Genomic DNA, 21471 nt, shown 5'->3' with positions numbered 1-21471 from the left:
GAAAGGCTGGGAGAGGTTGAAGAGCCACAGTGCTGCCAGACTCAGTGCTTGGAGGCTTTGCAGAGAACCACAAAAGCCACTTCGCAGCAAGCGTGGGAACGGGGTGGCTTCAGCCCCATGTGGCAGCTGGGGAAACTGAGGCAGGGCATCGGCTGAGTGAGAATCCACTGGTTTGGTGTCCCCAGAATGCTTATGCCCTGCCCAGAGGAAACCTGCCATCATGTCAAAGCATAGGGCTGGCAGCCACTTCCATCCTGCCAGGCTCCCATGTGCTCCTGTATTTTGGCACAAAGAGAGGTAAGGGGGGAAAAATGAACATCCCTGCTGGTAGCCAAAGCTGCCTGATAGGGAGGATCTTGAACAATGCACAAACATATGTGCTTTGTGTCCTAATTTCTTCCCATGGACTCTTCCACCATGGCAGTGAGGGGCTCAGCAGGCCCAGAAAGCTTCAGCTCAGCAGCTCTCAGGCACAGACCAGCTGCTCTGGGTGCTGCTCACTGGAGCTCCCCAAAATGGTTTCAAGGAAAGGTGAAGCCTCGAGCACCATGCAGAGACGTGGAGCAGCCAGAGCCACTGCTACCCCAGGTGCCCCTCACCTTTCGGCATCCATGGTCTTCCTCCTCCTTCTCCTGGCTCACCCGACCAGGCTTTTTGCAGATGGATGGCAGGGTCTGGTTGCAGGGGCTGTCATTCCACCTCCCTTCCTGCAGGGTGGGAGGAGGAGTGGCAATGAGCCTGTCTGACAGCCTGGGGAATGTCCCCACCCTTATCTTGGGTGCAAAGACTTTCCTTCCCTACACCAAATCCCCAAGGATGATGAGATGGATTCCTCCCATCCCAATGACTCAGATGAACTAGGTTGAACCCAGCTGGAGACACTCCCGAGGAATGCCTTCCTCAACAATGAGGATACTGCGGTGCTCCCTGCAGAGGTGCAGGATAACTCCCCCCTTCCCATCCAGCTTCTCACTGGTCCCCAGATGGTCACACAGTCCTCCAGGCTGTCACGGAAGTTGTTGGGCTCGAAGGGGTGCCAGTATGTGAACCTCACAGGTGTCCCATCTGACCACTCGAAGTTCATCTGCAGTTTCAGGTCATTCAGGCCAATCCAGAGCTCCTCCACATCTGTCAGGACAGAAAGGGAGGGAGTAAAATTCACTCCTCCTGGCTGACCCTGTGCAGAACCCCCTGGTGACCTCAGCCCTCGTGAGAGTCAGAGACTGTTCTCTGCACATCATCTGCCAAAACCCACTCAGGGCTCAGCCCTGATCTCCTTTGTGTCAGTGGGCAGGACAGGACAGGACAGGTCAGGGCAGGTCCTGTCTGCAAAGGATGGACTCCCAGGATGGGAAATACAAGGACATGCACCCCCAGAGTGGGAAACACAGGGACATCTGCCTGCAGCTTTCAGAGTGGGGCTAGCAGTACGGGAGTAAAAGCCTACAGGTTCGGGTCCAGTGAACTAATAGTTTTCAAGCATTCCTTTCCAGCACATCCCAGTCTGCTCCCAGCCTAGGGGCAGAAGTACTTCCTCTCCTTCCTCCAGTCTCCTATACCTCCTTGCTGGCCTCCTCCAGCAAGTCCAGCAGGAATTTTTCTCCCATCTTTTCCTACATTTGCCAGCTGAGAATAGCACCATTCCCAGCTGCAGCTGTGTAGTTTTGACTCAGCACACTGTAGGCTGCAGGAACAGCTTTTAGATTCGTTGGATGGAGGATGCACTAAGATTATGGGCTCCTCCAAGGAACACAGCAACTCCCAGCCTGGGACCTCCACTCCCTGCACAACCACAAAGTCAGCTCTGCAGCCTCCAGTACATCCAGGGAGTTTTCCATGAACCCCATAAGACAGGAAAGGGGCTGCTGGCACAGCAAGCTCCTCCTTACCTTGCTTGACCTCCTTGGTGACAAATTCCAGCTCAGAGAAGGTGTGGATGCTGACCAGATCACCCCCGCTCCGCAGGCAGGTCTTCTTTGCCTCCTGCCAGCTCTTCTTCTCTCCTACCAGCCGGTAGCAGTTGGACTGGAAGGGCTGCCAGCTGGGCTCACAGTCCACCTTCACTTCTGACCATGAGTCTGGCAGGACACAAGGTAGCCTGAGGGCTCATGCCCAGCTATCCAGTCCTCTCCTTGGGAGGGAAAGGACTGGAGTCCTGTGGGTCCTCAGCAGACCAAGCCAAAGCCACGGTGGGAAAGCCACAGCCAAAATATAACAAGCGGTGCAAGGTGTGGGAATGGTGGCTTCTGAGCTCCAGGGACAAAAATAAAAATCCCTTCTGACTGCAGAGAAATGAGGGCAGAGCAGAGCAGAGAGCATCCCCTCCTCTGGGGACCACAGGGACCTGTTGCTCTCCATCCCTCCATTATCACCAAACCTGGAATGGCACCAAGCATTTCTTGGAAATGTTCCTTGGGGATGACTTTTCCTAAATCTAGGGAGCTCAAGCCCTGCTCTGCACACCTAGGACACCAGCAAGCTGAGAACACAATGGGCACCTGTCAGGCAGCATCCCCTGACCATGCTGGAGTGGGAGCATGCCTAGATGGGTTACAGAGCTGCCCATTCCCAATTCTGGTCATCCCCTGCTCACCTGTCAGGAAGGGGTCAGCTGTGGCATTGGGCTTCTTCTTGCAGACGTAGGGGAGGGCGATGCCACAGTCGCGGTTCTGCCATCCCCCAGATGACTCAGTGCGAATCACCCCGCAGTTCTCCTCACTGGGGTTGTCAGGCTGGTCTGGAGAGTGGGATAAGGAGGGAACATGCTACTGAGAAGCCAGGGAAGAGCCATCAATGCAGCTCTCCTTGTTTCAACACCAGTAAAACCCCTTTAATTTTGTTATTTTGCATGATGAAGACATGGCCCCAGCATGTCCAGGATTATTTATAGTGCCTCAATGCGTCAGAACCTAAAGGTCACTGTTTTACCTGGAAATGTTGATAGCAGTCAGGGGGTCAAAGTACCAGACCTGAACTGCTCCCACCTGTCCTCAAACTTCCTTTGAGGGTATAACTATATTCCCCCAAGTACAAGGCATGACCAATGGGCCCTCTTCCCTCTGAGTACCAGGGTTAGGGATGGGTGTCTGCAGCTGGGGACCATTCCTCAGCCACACTCCAGCAATAAGCAGGGATGCAGCAACCCACCAAACAAGGAATGCCAACCCAGGTTATCCACATGGTCAACAAGTGTTTGCAGAGGACCAATTCCCCCTTAGCACCCTGTATCTCTGCTCTAGCTCCACAGATGTCCCAGGCTGTTACACAGGCCCCTGGGGCTCTCTGTCCCCACGCAGCAAGGGGATACCCTGCAGCAGCCTGAACCACCTCCCCTGCCATGGGGCCATCTCTAGTGGTCACAGTGTTCCTCAGGCCCCATCACCACCACAACTTCCCCTGTCTCACCATTCTCCCAGTTCAGGTACTTGAGGGGCGAGTTGTCTGACCACTGCCAGCCTCCATTGATATCCAGGTCATTCAGCCCAATCCAGAGCGTGGAGCTGTATCCAGTCAACAGACCTGGAGCCAACACAGCCAGAGGGGTAGAATCAGTCCCTCCAGCCCAGCTCAGTCCCCAGCTTGTCATCCCCCCAAACCTGGGGCAGGCGGAGCAAACTGGCAGCAGCAACGCCCACAGTGCCATCAGCTCTGCCCCAGATGAGGAGTGCACAGCCAGGCTGACAGAATCTCACCATTGATGTAGGTCTGCTCATGGATCTCTGTGATGCTCAGCAGGTTAGCCCCTTGCTGCTCACAGCTGTTCCAGGCTTCCCGCCACGACAGTGTTGACTGGAAGTTGAACTGGTAGCAGCTGTTCGTGAGGTGGTCCTTGTCCCAGAAGGTCTCACAGTCATTGCCTGTGGGGATGAGCATGGTGAGCACCCAACACCAGACACAAACACCCTTCCAATTACCCAGTAAATGCCAATAACTTGCTGCTCTGGCAGTACTCTTTGCAGGGGGAAAGGAGAAGCCTGGAAGTCCCCAAGAGGGACTGGCATGGAGTTTTTGCTTTTTCCCATGGGATGTGTCCCCCTACTTACTCTTTATGGGGCAGAAGCCCCACCGCTCGTCCTTGCCATAGTCCTGGGTGGTGGCACACCAGAGGTGCCCGTCCTCTCGCCCCGTGCTGGTGCACTCATGAAACCACTGGTTGTCATACTTGAAGGGGATGGTGCAGGGCTTCCCATGTGAATTGCCCTGGATGGTGTAAATCTCTGAGGGAAAAGAGGAGCCCTTGCTTGAGGATACGTCTATAGGGACTGGAGAGAGATCTGGGGTGAGGGGTGCGGGTTGGCCCAGTGTGGGTGGTTATGGGGTGCCCAGAGGTTTCCCACTCCCCATCGCCCTGATCCTGCCTGGTTCTGTAGCCCCAGCAAGGTGGGACTGAGCTTCCCAGGCAGAACCCAATTGCTGTAGCACCACAGCGCCTCAGCTCATGTTCTGGGGCTGGTCTGGGATACAGGATAACAATAATGCCCAAGGAAGTGTTACCAGAGTAGGGCATGGAGCACAGATCCTCCTCGGTGCCATATGTCCTCCACTGTGAGCCATGCACCTGATCCCCCCTGTCCAGGGAAGAATTGCCCAAGCGGGCACCTAGATGCTGCGAGAGCTGCTCCCCGAGCCCACGGCAGCTCCAGCGCATGTTGACTGACTCGCGGTCGCACTCATAGGTGGCCAAGAGGTGCAACCCCGCCGTGGTGTTGGCCCCATGCCATGACACCCCCAGGCACTGCATGGCCCCTACACTGAAGAGGCGATTTCGGGAGACCCATTTCCACTGCTGGGCTGGGGCACTGGCGTTGCAGCCCTTGGCCAGTCGCACCAGCGAGTCCTTGGCCTCCAGGCAGTCCTGTGCGCCAGTGTTGTAGATAAGAAAAACTTTGGAATCTGGGAAGAGAACAAATGGAAAGGGTAAAAGCATCACTGGGGATTCAGTACGTACTATGCATGGTCCTGAGCCCTGACAGAACATCCTGGCTCTGTGCAAAACAAATTCTGGCAAGTATCCCTGAGCACAGAACCTGGGATGCTGGGGACCACCACTTCCCTTCAGCACTGACTCAGGGTTTGCCCCAGCACCCATCCCCAGTGGTGGGCTCTGGGCAGAGTGACATGGGTGGGTGTCTGTATCAAGTGTGGTATCACCAAGGGTGGCTTGGAACCAGCACAAAGTGCTCACCCTTTCTAACTGTAACGTTAGAGCTGTTCAAGACTGACATGGGCAGCGCTTGGCTGCAGCATTCCCAGGCATTGCAATGATGCCAGCACTGGAGAAGCCAGTGGCTTCAGCTACAGCCATCTGTTCCAGGTGGAGAAAAACAGAGCAGGGAAACAGCACATCTGTCACTGCTATGTGCATTTGGGGACCTGCTAAAAACTGCGGAGCAAACAGGAACTGCTGGGGAAGGTCTCCCAACCTGTGAAGGAAAATGCTTGCACAGCCCCAGCCCCAGCAGATACCAAATGCTATGTCAGGACGCTTTGGAATCCCAGCCCAGGAACCGGGAGGTGGAAGCAAAGTAAGGAGAACCAGCAGACAGAGGTACAGCCAGTTGAAGGAAGACAGGCCGAGATCAATCCTAAATCTACACATGTTCCACAATCCTGCCTGCTGCCACGGGCCAGACATGCGTCCCCAAGGAAATTCCCTAACCCCCAGCATCACTGGGACCACCCCACCCTATGACTTTATCCCAAAACCTGTATAAACCAGTAAATCCCAGAACCCAGAAATTATGCTGGGACACGCTGCTCCAGCTGATGTGTCATGTTTAAAAGACACTTTATTTCTCCAAATGAATGTTTCTGAGCTGAAAAGCTACCTCAGGGCTTCTCACTGTCTCTTCTTGCCCCAACAGCCCAGCAAGAATCTTCCCAAAGCACCACATCAACATCACCACTTTTGTTGTTCTTTTTTTGTTATAAAACATCCCATTTTTTCCACCACAAACATTCACTAGAAGTCCAAGTGAACTCACGGACCCCACTATATTTGTCTTTGGTTTGCTTTGGTTTTTTGCCATTGTATGAATGTTTTGGGCTGGAAAGGTTTTCATTTCCTACTTCCCCTTTCCTGCTTTCCTCACCCTGCCCCAGCTCTGTTGTTACAGGCAGCTCTGGCACATTCAAGCAACAAACATCTTGGCTCACAGAACTTCTCTGTCCTATGCATGAAAAAGAAGTGGAGGAAGACAGACATTCCCATTTCTTCTGGGAGTTCTAGCACTGACCTAGCTCTGGGACAGAAATTATATCAGAGGCCCCTTCCCCAGCCCAGATGACATTTATTTCATGATGTCAAATAAACGAAAGTGAAGCCTGTTTGCAGGGCTTTATTTAATTTAAGGGAAACATTTCATTTCACTGGAAGTATTTTAAAAACCATGGCAAGTGAGAAAATAAGCAAAAATCTAGACAGGGCTGATTCTGGCTGGCTGAAGCTCAGGTTCCTCAAGCTGATGCTGGTGTTTCTCCAGTTGGAACTGGCCTGATCCCGACCTGGACAGTGGGAGACCAGCTCATCCCTCACCAAACACCTTCTCCCCATGCCAGCACCACCTATGCCACACCCAGCCCATTGCTCTCCCCCTCCTGCCTACAGTGAGGACAGTGCAGCCCCTCCAGGACCAGATATATGGGGGTCTTTAAGCAGGTTTGGGTATGTAGCTGTGACCCATTGGAGCAAGATGAGGCCTCCCAGGGGCACAATCTGATGCCAGAGTGGCTCCTCTGTAAGGAGCCAAACACCAGTGCTTTGCTCCTTAGAAGAGAAAAAGCTGCTCTACCATGAGCATCACCACAGGGAGCATCAGCAACAGGACACCCTTCACTGGTACCTGTGAACCCTGTTTTGCAAGAAAAAATTAAAATCAGGTTGGAAAAGACCAGGAGTAGCTCAGGAATCGGTGCCAGGGTGTTCAGTGCCATGCTGGGGCTGGCAGCACCACACTCACTAGTGGCCCTGCAGTGGCACCATGTTCAAGGAAGCCATCCAGACTGGAGGGGGCAGGCCCAGGGCCAGAGAAGCACAAAATACCATTTTACTCTAAAAAGAGAAGAGCTAGAGGTAGGAAATTATAGGCTATGGGATTTGGACAGCCCCTGCATGCTGCAAGCAGCTCAGTCCCTTGGCTTGAAGAAGGCAGGAGAGGCCACGCATTGTGTGTCCCCAGAGTCTGCTGGGCCATGGAGGAATGGGAAAGCTCCAGCACCAGCTCAGCCATGCCATCCCCCCAGCTCTTCCAGCAAAACTGCTGTGCAAAACTGCTTGCTGTGCACTGCTGGGAAGGAGCTGGGGGGTGACCTGCATGAGCTCAACACAAGGCAGCAGAGCTGTGCTTCACCAAAAATACACCTTTCTTTCCCTTATTTCTATGGAATTTGGGGTTGACTGGGTCCATGGTGTCCATGACATTGGCTGTGGTGCTTGGATAGGCTCCTGGGCACTGAAAGGAGCGTTCAGTATTCCTGACCCCAGGACAGATGTGGAGTTGGGAGGAAGGAAACAAGTTTGGATCAATGAATCCCTTTTCCCAAGCTGGTATTCCACAGAGTAAACCCAATCCTCGCAGGAGGCTGCTCTAGAGGAGTATCCCAGAGGGACTGGAAATTCCCCATCCTTTCCAGGGCCCGCTCTCTTGCATTGCCCTCAGTAGCCATAGCACAGCTATGGCTGACTCCTTTCAGAGATGTTCCTCAGGTTTTGGTACCCACCTATGGACCTGAAATCACACAGGCAGAGCTTTCCAATCACCCCCAGTTATGGAAACCCACCCACCCAAAGAGGAGCTGTCCTCTGGCACAGGACAAAGAGCACTGGAAAACTCAATCCTGCTGGATGCTCTGCTCTGGATTCTTTGGAATCATCAAAATTAAACCAGGGCTGGGATTAGCATGCTCTGTTTCTCCCTCCTGCGTCCTCCCACTTTTGAGCAGGGTCAGCTCTAGCCCAACACATCCTGGTCCTGCTCCTCCTCTGTGGAGGACTTGTGAAAGCAAAGCAAAATCCCATATACTTCCATCAAGGATTGTGTCTTGTCCCAGCCATGCAGCCACTGGGATGCTGCCTTCAGCCAACTGGTGGGATCACAGAAAGTAGCTGGTGGTACAAGGTGGTGTGATGGTGGGCACGGAGGGAGCTAGGACTGAAAGCAGGACACTGTCTCTGCCAGCAGAAACACTCTCCTCTCCCACTTGGGAAATACTGGGCTGCTCATGCCCAAGTAGCGTGGGAGAAATTTGCCTTGGCACTGGTGATTGAACACTGCAGGGATGGAGAAGTTGCCATCTTTTGAGGCTTGAGCTTTTGAGCTCAAGGGAGCTTTTACACCCTGTGCTGGCTCCAGGCTCTTTTTCTTAATCAAAAAAAGCAAGTTCTTGGCCAGCAGAAAGCCTGAACTGAAGGAACTCAACTCAACCCTTCCCACAACAGCTTTACCACCCCCAAGCAAATATGGAAAGCTTCACAACCAGCAATTCTGGGGACTGTGGGCAGCACCGGATGAGAGAGGCCACAGGGACAGTAGACAGAGAAAGCCCTGGAGCACAACATGGATGGGCATCCTTCGCACCTCCCCTTCCCAAGCACATTTCAGCTCAGCCACCCACAACAGACACCCAGAGCATCCCTTCTCCATTGCATTTGTCACCCTCCCATCACCAGCAACAAATGCAGGAAGCAAATTCAAGAAAGGACTGAAGCTACAGCTGGACCCCAGTCAAAGTTATCCTGGACTGGGGCAACTCCAGGGCTCTGCTGGAAATGCCAATGGCTGAAAGCAAATGCCGTCCCCAGCATGTCAGCACTGAGGCTCTGTTACCAGATCCCTGCCAGCCCTTAGCCCCTGCCACCTCCTTAGCTCCTCTGTGAGGGTGATTATGGCACCATGTGATGCCAGAGCCCCTCGCAAACCTCTGGAACTCAGCCCTGTCCTGCAGTTGCCCTAGCGAAAGTGCTCCCTTGCCCTTGTTCTCACTCAAGGTTTCCCTTTATGTGGGATGTCTCAAAAAACACAGCTCCAAGTTGCTTGTGCAGGAGGGTGAGCACCCCTGGAGCCACAGGGATGATCCCTCTTGGAGGTTCCTGTGCTGCAGGTACACTATGGATATGGTTTGCTCCAAACCATCTGGTAAAGGCAGCAAAGCCTTTAAGCCCACAAGGTGCCCCAGCCATGCCAGCAAACAGGGGCTCCATTGGAGCTCCAAGACTCATGAGCTCCCTCAGGGGCTGCAGCCTCCTGCTAATGTTTTCATTTGGGTTTGTGAGCCCAGAAAAAAGTTTTACCTGTAATGTCTTGCAGCAAGAAACCCACCTTTCACTCGCACGGTGCAGAAAGGAATCCCTGTTTCAGCCTGAATCTCCTCATATAATGTGTCTCACCTGCCAGCAAACAGGGCACAGCAGTTCCAAGCCACCTACTCCAAACCACCATCTTTTCAGCCTATCTTTGCAGCCCAAGGGTGAGCAGTAGCTCTGAAACCCACACGACACCAGTGGGTGAAAAATTACAGGAAATGGGAATTCACTCACGATAAACAGGGTGGGGAGGCACCAAGTATGAGGGAAAGATGAGCAACAGAGAAGAAAAATCCCCCTGAAATTAAAAAAAAAAAAAAAAACATAGAAAAAGATGACCAAAAAAAATGCAGACAGGCTGGGAGAGCTGGGGATGTTCAGCCTGCAGAAGTCTCCAGTGAGACCTTAGTGTCCTTTCCAGTGCCTAAAGGGGCTCAAGGGAGCTGGACAGGGACTTTGGACAAGGGCCTGGAGTGACAGAACAGTGGCTTTAGGCTGGAGGAGGGCAGGGTTAGATGGCATACTGGGAAGAAATTCTTCCCTGTGAGGGTGGAGTGCCTCTGGCACAGGTTGCCCAGAAAAGCTGAGGCTGTCCTGGGAATGTCCAAGGCCAGGTTGGATGGGGCTTGAAGCAGCCTGGGATAGTGGAAGGTGTCCCTGCCCATGGCAGGGGGTGGAAGGAGATGGTCTTTAAGGACCCTTTCAACCCAAGCCATTTTGGGACTCCACAAAGAACCAAAAATTGTTGCTCATGGAACACAGGAAAGTTTCATCTGACAAAGCCTCAACTGGGCTCAGGCTGCATGGCCCTGAGGAGGAGAGAGAACTTCTAAAAGGAGGAGAGACCAGCCTGACCACTCACCTTCCAGTGATATTTGGGAGGGCAGGACCCCAGGACTGCCATCCTGACCAAGCCCAGCCAGCTCTGCTAAAGGATGCAGCAGGGTCACAGAAAAGCCCCAACTCCACCTTGAATTTCATATTACTGGTCAAATTATTCCTCTGGAGGAAAATCCCCTTCCTGGAGAGAAGTTCCCATAAAAGCCCAGCTCCAGCAGTCAGCCCAGGCATGGCTGATGCCATCCTTACAGTCTTGGTGTGGAGAAGAGCAAAAAGCATTGCCATTGCCATGAAGAGCACCAATTTTTACCCCAAAGGAGCCTGTGCATCCTTCTGTGGGCTGGAAGTGGGAAACAGTGATAAAAGCATCAGCTGTGTCCATGGGAGCTCCCAAAAGCAGAGCTAGAGCATCCCTGCTGCCAGTGATCACACAACACAAGAGCATTCCCAGCCTGCAGGAAGGAGGTCATGGCTCTACCTCCCCCCCAGCTGGTTTTGGCATTAGCAACTCCATGCAGCTCCTTAGAGAAGAACTTCAGACTAAAAAAAAAAATAAAAGGGAAGGAAATGCAACCATACTGGCAGCCCCAGGGCACGTCTGGGTCTGCTGCACTGACGCGGTCTGCTGCAGAGCTGAGAGCAGACACAACCCCCACCCCTGATGCTCCTAAATTAGAGATCTGTAGCAAATTAGCAATGATGCCCAACATCCCACATACTCATCCAGCACAACACAACCCTGAGGCTCAGCTGGGGCCAGACTTGCCAGAAGCAGCTCTGGGTGCTCCAAGCCACGCTCCAGAATAAAAGGGGATGGTTGTTTTGTTTTTTATAAACAGACCTCAGGGAGTTAAGGACCTCTTGCTACAAAGAAGAAAGTGAAGCTTCTGATAGTCTGGTTTGGGATGTGGAGCAGCAGGATGTACACTTGGAGCTGAGACACTCCTCTTGGCTGCCCCAGCAGCCAGAGAGAAGCTGCTGTTTATATGGTGGGGGCTGTATGAGATGAGCTCCTTACTTGGCTGCGACGATGATGGCTCCCTACCACCCTGCTCACTCCTGCTGTCTCATAAAGGTTTTGGAAGGGGGCCACATACTTCACTTCAGCCTCTCTGCAGACATTAAGAAGCCCATTCTCCCAGAATCCTGCCTGGGACACAGACAAATGAATGCATTCCAGAAGGGATGCTTGTCCCTGGGCAGCCCAAGGGACTCACCACAGCAGTGGCCACAAGGGATACAAGAGCCCCAGAATTTGCCCTCTGGGTACAGAGCAAAGCATAGAAAAATGGAAATTTTCCCCAATTTCTCCCTAGACTTGGCCCAGGCTCCAGCCCTGCAGCAGCTGCACTCATCCAGAGGCTCTGACTCCCCAGGAATGCAGAGAAATGAAGGCAGCACCCCCACTTGTCATGGGGTGACTTTACCTTTAGGATAGTTTTGAGAGCTAAGGAAGTTGAAACTGCTGGTGACTGATGGGAGTCTTTTCTCCTGACCAATTATCTGTCATTTCTAAGAACTGACAGCAATTTTGACCATTGAAAAGTGAGATCAACCTGTGAACACCACCTTAAGCCCTAAGGCTGGGAATTTCTTTGTCTCTTGGTTTCCTGGCTGTGAAAGGTAGCTGAGCTTTAGCTGGCTTCCCGTCCCCTGCCCAGCCTGGCAGGGGCTGGGCTGGGCCTGCCGCGGCTCCCGGCCGGGAGATGGGGCCTGCGGGGCTTGCCCCGGGCTCTGGCCGGGCCAGGCCGCTCCCTGGCTCGGCTGCAGGTTTTGCTGGGACTGAATTCACCACAGACTGCCCAGGAAAGAAAGAAAAAAGCTCTTGAGCTGCGGCGGGCTGAGACACTGACCACACTCTCCAGAGCAGCCATGAAGAATCTTCCATCGCAGACAGCTCCAGCCGCTGCTCCGGCACAGATCACAGAACCAGCTACAAAGCCTGGGCAAGATTTTAACCTTTTCATTACCCAGATGAGACTTGCAGATTAATCCTTTTACCCAGAGAGAGAAGGAGCCCAGATGAGACTTGCAGATTAATCCTTTTACCCAGAGAGAGAAGGAGAGAGTAAACAACATGTAAAGAGACTTTATAAACTATCAGAGACAGTAAAGAAAATAATTAAGCTTCAGAAAAGGTAGAGAATAAGGAGATGCTTTATAAGCTGAAATATTTTTTTGTTAAAGCTATGGAGATGGACAATAGTGTCCTGAAAAAACTCCTTTAATTCATGACAAAGTATATTGGGAGGAATGGAGTGTTCAAAGTGTGGATTTTGAGTAAAAAGTAGAGTAATTATGATACAGTGAACTGCTGGAACAGAGTGAAGCGAAGATTTGAAGCCTTGGGGGGCAAAGAGAAAACTTCTGTTTTCCAGAGAAGCTCACAGAGACAGATGAAGAGGACTTTTGCCTTTGAATAACTCATCCTTAAAATTACATCCCTAGACTCATGACCCATACACACCTCAGAGTGATGTGAAATGGGAGGAGTGAATTCTGATGACAAGATTTCCGGGCAGCTGGCATCAGAAAAATAGAAAGCTATAACAGAAATAGTTTTCTTGTGAGAAACTCCATAGATTAGCAGAAAGAGACTTCTGTTTCTCTACAAAGACTGATGAAAAGACTGTAGCAGGAATTGCGTCTGTTTTAAACACCAAAGTTCCAAAGTTTTTGTCTCTATGTAGTCACGTGTACAAGAGAATGGTTAAGTAGTGAGAGATAAAAGGGTTTTCTGGAAGTTTATTCTGGTGTTTTTTGTTCTTGTAGTCTTGTTAATAAACTTTCTTTATTCCTTTTAAGTTTTAAGCCTGTTTTGCAAGTTTTAAGTCTGTTTTGCTCTTGTTCTAATCCATATCTCATAGCAAGAAATAAGTAATTTTTTTTAGTTACTGCTTTAAAACCACGACACCACTGAATGGGCTCCAGCTGCGATGGAGGAGTGCAATGGACCCACCAAGAGCACAGTGGGAGAGGCAAAGGCTCTCTTCCAAGACACAGTGTTCAAATACTCATCCCTGAGCACTATTTTAGCCCCAGATCCTCTGACTGTCCCCATTCCCCCACCCACCAGCACCCCAGACCCCCTGGCCAGCAAACTGGCCAGTGGTGTGATGTGACCTGACATGTCCTTGTAGACAAGGTGCTTCCAGCAAAGTTGGCTGAAGACCTACCAAATTTTTCAAAACTACTAAAGAAACTCAAAATTATGAAAGATCCATAGATTTCTCCTTCTTTGTTTCTCCAGTACCAGTCCTAATGTTATTTCCCTGAGCAGTGGTATCACTGTCTCTGAAACAGGACCGCCCCCCCCCCCCCCCCATTCACCAAACCCAAGAACATTCACACTACCAGGGACAGCCTTTGGTGTCCCACATATATATATATATACATTTTTAAATTAAAATTATATTTACCATGAAGCTTCCTACCAGGTGCCCTTCACCTGCCTCATGCCCATCGCTCTTAGACCAGGCATTACTGGGGTAATGGGGCCATTACTACAGAGCCTGAAATTGCTGTGTCTGGATTCAGGTGAACAAATGGGAAAAGCTCAATCTGTCCATTTCACCTCTGCACCATCCTGCAAACAAGGCTGTTTCACATGGAAAATCCTATATGTGTCCCTATTGTGACAGCATGAGGTGCAGTGCAGTCCTAAGCAGTGGGATGAAGATGATATTGGAAAATACCCTGTGCCTCCTCTAACAGCTAAACCTTTGCTCCCAGACTAAAGAGTGCTCCCAAGAATTTGCAAGTCAACACACTAATAATTTTCTAATCCTTAAGAAATTACAGATGGGTTCTTTAAGAACAAGAGCATCTGTATGGGTCTCTTTTGGGCTCCAAGCAATCTTAGGAATGAGAAAAATGTCGATGCTCTGCGAGCTGTGCACAGTTCAGATTAATTAAAATCCTGCTCCTCACTGCATGTGAAGAACCAAATTTTACAAATTGCTTAAACAATCCTTCAGGAAATACTGGCTTAGGATGGGCTGAAGTGGGTAGGAAGGCTGCCACCACTCTCACTCCCACCCGACATCCAGCTGCATTCATAGAGCTGAGCAGGGCATGATGATCCAGTGGCTAACACTGGGACCTCTGGCAGAGCTGGACTAAATCCTTCCCTTCCCTGCTCCAAGTGCCCACCGAGGCAATGAGACCAGAGCCCCTTCTGATGGATTTATCATCTGGAAAAAATTACTTAGTACAGAGGGATGATAACACCCTCAGCGCACAGTTGCTTTGATTTGGGGCAAAATGTTTATTTGGAAAATACTTAAGGAAGTAATACTTAAGGAGAGTGCCTCTGCCTGCAGGGAAAGGTGCAAAATCCATCCAGAGAGAAAATTAAGCCAGAGAGAAAAATTTGCAACATGGCTTTAACCACCACCAAGACCTCATGCCTGAAAACGCCTTTGGACATACTGGCAAGGAGCACCTTTCTATGGGAAACCTCCTGGGGTCCCCACACCAGCTGGGTGGCTTTAGGGGAAGGGGACAGTTTTGCATGGAAGGTTAAATTAAATCTCTTTTCACTCTTGTCATTCTTGCAAAAGCACCATCCCCAGCCCTGCTGCCATACCTCGGTGGCTGCTGTGGCTGCAGAGATAGTGGGGAGGTGAGGTCTCCACTGTCCCTTGTGCCCCGCCAGGCTTAGCAGCAAAGCTAACACCTCTGACCCTTTTTCCTGCTCCCAAACACTCCACAGAAGATTGAGATACATGACACGCAACAAACTATTTCCATTAGGAAGGGGAAAATGGGGGTGGGGGGGAAGAAATTAATGCAGAGGCTGCTCTGTTTGCTCTGCAGGCTATAAATTCTTTCCAGGTCCCTTTTGTGTTCTCTCTTGCCGCACAGCTGACATGGCAGGACCTACACTGAGCAGTGGATAGATGGGAAGTTGATCCAGCACCAAGTCCTATCGTTGAGACAAGGACTTTGTCCTGCCTGCAGCCATGGCAGGATGGGAGCTGCTGCCTCAATTTCCCTGGAAAGGCATATGTGACCACATAATGCTGCACAGATGGGTCAGCTGGAGGAGATATCCCAGCAAGGAGCCCCAGACCTCCTGCCAAGAGCTCTGCTCCACTTTCTGTCTTTCCCAGAGGTGAGGGTTTCCTCTCATTCAAGCAAGAGTTCCCCAGGGGAATCAATGCTTGTCTGCTGGGCTGGCCCCCACTGAAAGTGTCCTTGGAAACAAGGAACTCTGGGGACTACTCCATCCTGATCCCAAACTCCCAGTGAGGATCCTCTCTGAGCTGCAAACGAGCCTGGTGCTGGGTGATCTTAGATGTGGCACCTCCATTGGCACCATCCCCTGCCCCCCTTCATCCATGGGTCCAAACCACGACTGATGCAGGGCAGGAGCAGCTGAAGTGGAGATGGGGAGGAGAAAGAGCTGAGGCAGCACCAGCAAGGCACAAGTGACACGGCCCTGCGGGCTGGCGGCTGCTGAAAGCTGCCTTGTTCCTCACCCATGCCCAGCATGGGGTTGGGCTACCACCACGCTCCCGCCCCACAGCTGGGACAGAGGTGCCTCTGTCCTCTGAATCACCAGACCTGGATCTCACTGACATTTTTTGGGATGAAACAGCCAGAATCATCCTGTAAAGGTAGCAAAACCTTGCTGAAATTAAATAACCTCCTTAAAGCCCACAGAAGGAGGAATTCATGGCCCTCAAGTAAATTATGGGGAGATCTAACAGGAATTCATCTGTGGAAAGTCCAGCTGAGACTTCTACCAACAGCAGCAAACCCTGACCGCTCTTCCAAATGCTCCAGCGTACAGCGGTCTCCTTTCTCATTGCTTCCTACTTTCTCCATCTCACAGCGAAGCAGTTTTTCCTCTGATCCTAGAACTGAGCCCTTGCTTGCCATGGGATTGCTGTCCACAGTCATCATGTCCATGACCCCATGTCTGCCCCTTAAGCAAGGCAGCTCAGCCCCAGGCACTGTCAAACTGGAGACAGTGGGGGAGAGGGGAAAGCAAAGGGATAGGGGGAGGTTGGGGCTGGGGATCAGTGTGTTCCTATGCTGCCACTTCCAAATCTGCTTTGGATTTGCTAAATGTTCTCTGATAACATAGGCCAAGGGCTTGCAGTTCTTATTTTCAGGCAATTAAAAAAGTAGCCAATTTTTCTTTTTTTTGAAAGTTCACGGTTTCATCAATACGGCCAAAATAATTCAAAGACGCCCCAAAAGCAGTTCCTTAGTTCTAAGATAGACTATCCTGGGATAAAAAGGGTCTCAAACGGCAATTTCAGGGGCCGTGCAGAGGAGCCTCCAGTGTCCGGCTCATGGAAGGTTAAAAAAAGATAAAATACAACCCGTTGACTTCATTGTGAGTTACTAGGAAAAAAAAGTTTGCAAATACCCACTCGGGCCCCGATCCCAGGGGACACTTTTTCATAAGATTAACACGTCGGGAGTGTGGAGGGGGTCAAGATGGGAGAGGGCGGCAAGTTCCAACAAACCCCTTCGGCCCCTTCCCGACCTCTCGCTCCGCGAACTGCCCTCCCCGGAGAGACAAAGGGCCGGAGCGGGGCTGCGGAGCGCAGAGGGCCGGCGGCCGCCCCCCCGGCCCTGGCCCCCCCTCCGCGGCTGGGGAAGCGTTTCCGCCGGCCTCGGCCGGCGCTGCGTGGCCACTTGGCGCGGTGAGTTGAGTGATAAAAGGGAGTGAAAACGCGGCGGAACGGGAAGAAAACACGGCGCGACCAAACCGGAGAAAACAAAATGCTTTACAAGGCACCACGACCCGAGAGGGAGGGAGCAAAACAAACCGTAGTAAAAGCAAATAAAACATTCCGCGAGGAAATAAGCCACAGCGATGTAATCCGCGTTAGAGCGAGCCGGCCTCCCCCCGCCCTGCGCGCCCCAGCCGGGGTCCCGCCGCCCCCTCCCCGGGAAGCCTGGCTAGGGGGGTCCCCCAGCCCTGGTTTGGCTCCTCGATGTGGTTTGGCTCCTCGCCCCCCCTTCTCCCTCCGGCAAGAAAACTCGGAAAAGTGGAGGGAGGGAAAGCGCGGTCCCACCTGGGCGCGCAGCGCCGAGCACCAGCTGGAGCCCGAGGAGGCAGCACAGGGGGCCGCGGAGGGGGGGGCACAGGGGGGAGCAGACGAGCCGCGGTCCCGCTGAGCCGCGTCCCATCCCCGGCGCTGCCCGCTCCGCTCCGCTCCGCTCGGGCCCCTCCTGCCGCTCCTGCCGGGCCGGGCCGGGGTGGGGGGAGGGGGGCGAGAGAAGGGGGAGGAGGAGGAGGAGGAGGAGGGACGCGAGCGGGAGAGGGAGGGAAAGAAGGGGGGAAAAAAATGTTACAAAATAAGAAAAAACTCGAAGCGTGCGCGCCGGGTTCAGACACTGCGTCAGCAGATAGGGGCCCGGCCCAGCGGCGGCGAGAGAGCGGGGCGCGGCCCGAGCCTGGGGGGGCTCCGCCCGCTGCAGCGCATCGCTGGGGCGGGGGGTCCGGGGGTGAAGCGGGGGAGTGGCAGAAGTGAAGCCCAGCCTGGCCAGGGCATCCCTGCAGACGTCCGGAGATGGCTGGCTCCCCCAGCAGAGTACCCCACGCAGTCCTCTCCACACCACGGGTGGTCGCGATGCCCCGGTACGGGCCGGAGGGTGTGGGGGTGATGCCCGCGGTGCCGCCAGTCCCGCGTCGGGTCTCGCTGCGGGTCCTCAGCCTGGGATCCCACCTCGTCGGGGAGAGCAGCCAGTGGCTGCCGTGAGCTCCCACCACACATCGTTGCTTGCTGCACCTCTGGGTGCCCGGCAAAGTTACCTCATCCCAAGCACAGCCAGCCCAGCTGGATTCTTCTCTGTCGACCCCTGTGGCACGGAGCTGGGCAACTCCCAGTCCGACTGTGGATGCTGAAGTTGGACACAGCTCACTGCACCTTCCGTTACAAGCCCAGTCCCTCCAGCCGTGGGGTGCTGGTGCAGCTCTGGTGCTCTGCCGAGAGCATGGGACAAAGAACATCCACAATATCCAGCGTAGGTATATCCCACATCCAGGATCTGAACACAAAAGGCTTTTAAAAACTTCTAAAGAACTTTTCAATCTTTATTTTCACACCTCCACTCCAGCAGGACTGCCTATGGACCCAAAAGCCATCCAAAGAAGGCAGTATACATGGAAAACACTGGAAGTTTGCATATTCCTGGCTTTCTATATCCATTTGGTGCATTTGGGTGATGCTCATAGTGCCCATTCTTGTGGGAGCATCCCTGAGGGTCTGGAAGCCTCACCTCATCAAGCTCTTCTGGGATTTGAGCAGTTCAAAGTCAGTCAGTCCTTGACACAAAGACTCTGCCATACAAATTATAGGGTGATGATGAGACCAAGCTGATGGCAGAGCTCCCTTGAGCAGGGAGCAGGATCTGGCCCCAAAATGGCACAAAAACCTGAGGGGTTGAGGAACAGGTGTGAGCCAGCCACAGTTTGGCTGTTCTTCAGAAAATAAAGGAATCCATTGTTTCCCAGTGAGGCAAGAAGGACCTTCAGGCTGGTGCCAGGATGGACTTTGGGGATGCAAACCCTCTGGTGGGGCTAATTAAGCACATCAGCATCTGGTCTGTTGGTTTTTTTAAAGCAGGAATTATTTTTTAATTGCAGCAGCACTGAGAGAAAGGCCATGGCTGCTACATGAAACAAGCCCAGAGCAGAGGAAGGAATCATCCAGATCCTTGTTCCTATTCTGAAAACTTGGAGACTTGGAACTCCAGGGGGATGTCACCCACTGGGACACCAGTGGCTGGACATGATGGGGCTGTGAAGTCCTGTGAATGGGACCCTCCACCCATCCCAGACAAACCTGACATCCCTTTCAAGGAAGTTGAACCCATCCAAAAGAAGGAACATAGCAGAGTCAAAAGGCTTTGGATCCCATGGAGCATTGCCACTTCCTGGCCTGGTTCACCAGGTTTTGGAGGTGTTTTGGGGGCCCCTATGCTGCATGTGATTAGCAGATAAATAGGACTTCTTAATTAATTTCTTCAACACAAGCCAATAAGTCCTTACCTACTCTCATCCTAATCTGGTTTAGTACCAGTTGAGTTGCTACTCGACAGAGTGGATCAGGAGGAGATGTACTTTTCCTTTGGGACATTTCCAGGCTGTCTGACCCCTCTGGCCTTAATGAGTTGCTGCCAGACAAGGAGAAGGGGACATAGCTTTGTGCAGGGGACAGCCAACTGCACCTCTGGCCACAATCTCAGGAGAGCTCCTTATCCCTGGTTTATCCCAGGATTACCCAGAACATGGGATATTCAGCGTCAGTAGCTGATTCCCACAGTTGAAGCTTCTGTATCTGTCATTTAATTGGAAAAATAAATTCTGGGTTTTGGCCAAAGCAACATCCCATGTAGGGAGTGGTCACAGTGGAGGGACTGCAGTGAGATGGGGTGAAACAGCATTAGCAAGAGTGAAAGTCGTCCTGCAGAAGGTTTGCAGGATTTCTGGAGATATATCCAAGCCACTCGCCCACCTTTGGCTGGAGGTCTGACCTGGTCAGGAACACTTGGGAGAAAACGGGTCAGTCAGGATGCTCAGCAGATTGCTAAATATGTCACCAACATGGAGTGGGACCCAACCATAGGGGTGGGGGAGAAACCCCATATTTGGAGCTGGGGTGCTCAGTGGCAGTGAGTCACCCCTTGACTTACAAAGTTTGGGGTTGTCATGGGACATGTTTGATGTTTGCTTGCACCAGAGGCATTAGAGGAAATTATTTGGGGACCTGTGGACAGCATCTGTAGCCTTCAGATTTTCTGAAGGAAGGGTCTGGCCACTTCTAAGGACTGGCAGGTTCTAAGGGTCTATTTACTGTATGAGCATATCCTACTCTGTTGTGCCCTTCCAAGAGTATTCCCCCCAGCCCATGGCTCTCTGCAGGACTGAGGGTTCCAGGAGAGCAAAGCCCTACCTGTGGGCAGCAGCTGTTGGGGGACTCTGGTGTCAGGGGCTTTGCTTTGCTGGGGACCAGCAGCACCTGCCAGGTTCTGCCAAGAGCTCAGCGCTGCCTCGGCCTTACCTTGGCCCCAAATAGGACTGGTCTGACCAAGATCAACACCCACCTGGCAGGCACTGTGCACTGAGGTCACTGCTTGGGGAAGAGGCCGTCTTGGTGTCTTCCTGGCTCCTTCTCCCTCATGCTGGCAGCAACAGCAGCAGGAGGGAACGGCCACGTTGCTCTCTCTGTTGGAGACAGGCAGGAACAGCCAGTCCAGCTCCCTCTCCAAGCTTCAGGCTTTGCACTGCAGGCAGCGAGGGTGATTGGTATACTCTTGCTGGGATGTGGGGTTTGGTGGGGAACCCCATGGGGGTACAGCAAGGGACTCATCCCCAAGGTTTGTATTTGCACCCTTCCCTTAGGATACAAGCCTGGGGACACTGTGTGGGGGTTCAGCTCCTCCACAGCCCCAGGCATGTTGTTTGCCATTGAGCATCACCCATGAGGGTTTTATTTTCTCATTAGGGTTCAACACCGCGAGGGTGGTCTTGGTGCTGGTAGCTGAGGCTCCACCAAGCAGGGGGTGTCAGGGAGGCACCTCCCATTTGCTTCCCGTGCTCCTCCCCCAGGAGCTGAAATACGTTGTCAGCTCTGCTCAACGCTCAGTTGCGGGTAGAGGGATCCTGGCCAAAATGAAGGGCCCTTTCCCTGCCTCCAGCAAACGTGCTTGGTCGGCTCCATTCCCTGCAACCTCCTTCCCAGCTTTGCAGTCTCCCAGCACTGCAAAGGGGGTCCCTTTGTGGGTGCTGCACACGGCAGCTCTCAGAGCTCTTTGCTGCTCTGTCTTCCGCAGCACTGAAAAGTCAAGCAAGTTCAAGCTGCAAATAATTTATTAAAACCAGATGTGCTTGCTTGGAACTGCCATGAGGAATTTCAGGGCTCTCCAGCCTTGTGAGGGCCAGCGCCAATATCCTGGCCTTCCGTTGCGGGGGCGAGACAGGGCTGGGGGCTGCCCAAGGAGTGCTGCCTTCTGAGCCTGTTGCCACTCCTTCCTGCCTGGCCTCCCCTGGAGGGCTTCTGGAGAGGGGCTGAGAGGGAATTCCAGCCATTTACAAGAAATTTACCTTTTAGAAAAACACTTTCTCTGCATGACTCAAGAGCAAATTGGCGAGCAGTGGGAAGGGAAAGCAGCTGGAGAATGGTGGAGGACAGCACACCCTGAATGGCACCTTCCTCCTGCCGAAAGTGGATATGAGATCACAGAGCAGAGATCTCACCCTGTTCCCTGGCCCTTGCCATAAAGACCAGTAGGGTCCAATTGGCCCCAAGCACTTCATTTCCACCTTTGCCACTGCCTTACCTCATAGCCATGGGCATGTCCCC

General features: G+C 52.6%; 1 protein-coding gene across 2 annotated transcripts in view; it reads right to left on the bottom strand.

Annotated features, from left to right (window-relative positions):
- Nucleotides 1–17357, bottom strand: part of MRC2 (mannose receptor C type 2) — a 29917-nt gene extending 12560 nt beyond the window's left edge. The window contains exons 1-9 of one of the 2 annotated variants that reach the window (XM_015651418.3): nucleotides 17179–17357; nucleotides 4495–4893; nucleotides 4044–4217; nucleotides 3693–3857; nucleotides 3406–3519; nucleotides 2594–2737; nucleotides 1890–2078; nucleotides 974–1128; nucleotides 600–707 (exon numbers count right to left, since the gene is read on the bottom strand). In XM_015651418.3, the coding sequence (XP_015506904.1) occupies nucleotides 600–707; nucleotides 974–1128; nucleotides 1890–2078; nucleotides 2594–2737; nucleotides 3406–3519; nucleotides 3693–3857; nucleotides 4044–4217; nucleotides 4495–4893; nucleotides 17179–17293 (1563 nt within the window). In that variant the 5' untranslated portion in view covers nucleotides 17294–17357. The remainder of the gene's footprint in view (nucleotides 1–599; nucleotides 708–973; nucleotides 1129–1889; nucleotides 2079–2593; nucleotides 2738–3405; nucleotides 3520–3692; nucleotides 3858–4043; nucleotides 4218–4494; nucleotides 4894–17178) is intronic. The other variant, XM_015651417.3, reaches the window with a different exon arrangement.
- Between the last annotated feature and the right edge of the window lie 4114 nt (nucleotides 17358–21471).

This window comes from Parus major, chromosome 27 (genome assembly GCF_001522545.3).
Source record: "Parus major isolate Abel chromosome 27, Parus_major1.1, whole genome shotgun sequence".
Classification (NCBI taxonomy): domain Eukaryota; kingdom Metazoa; phylum Chordata; class Aves; order Passeriformes; family Paridae; genus Parus; species Parus major.
The sequence above is the reverse complement of the archived record's forward strand: the minus strand, read 5'-3'. Positions and strand labels throughout refer to the sequence as shown.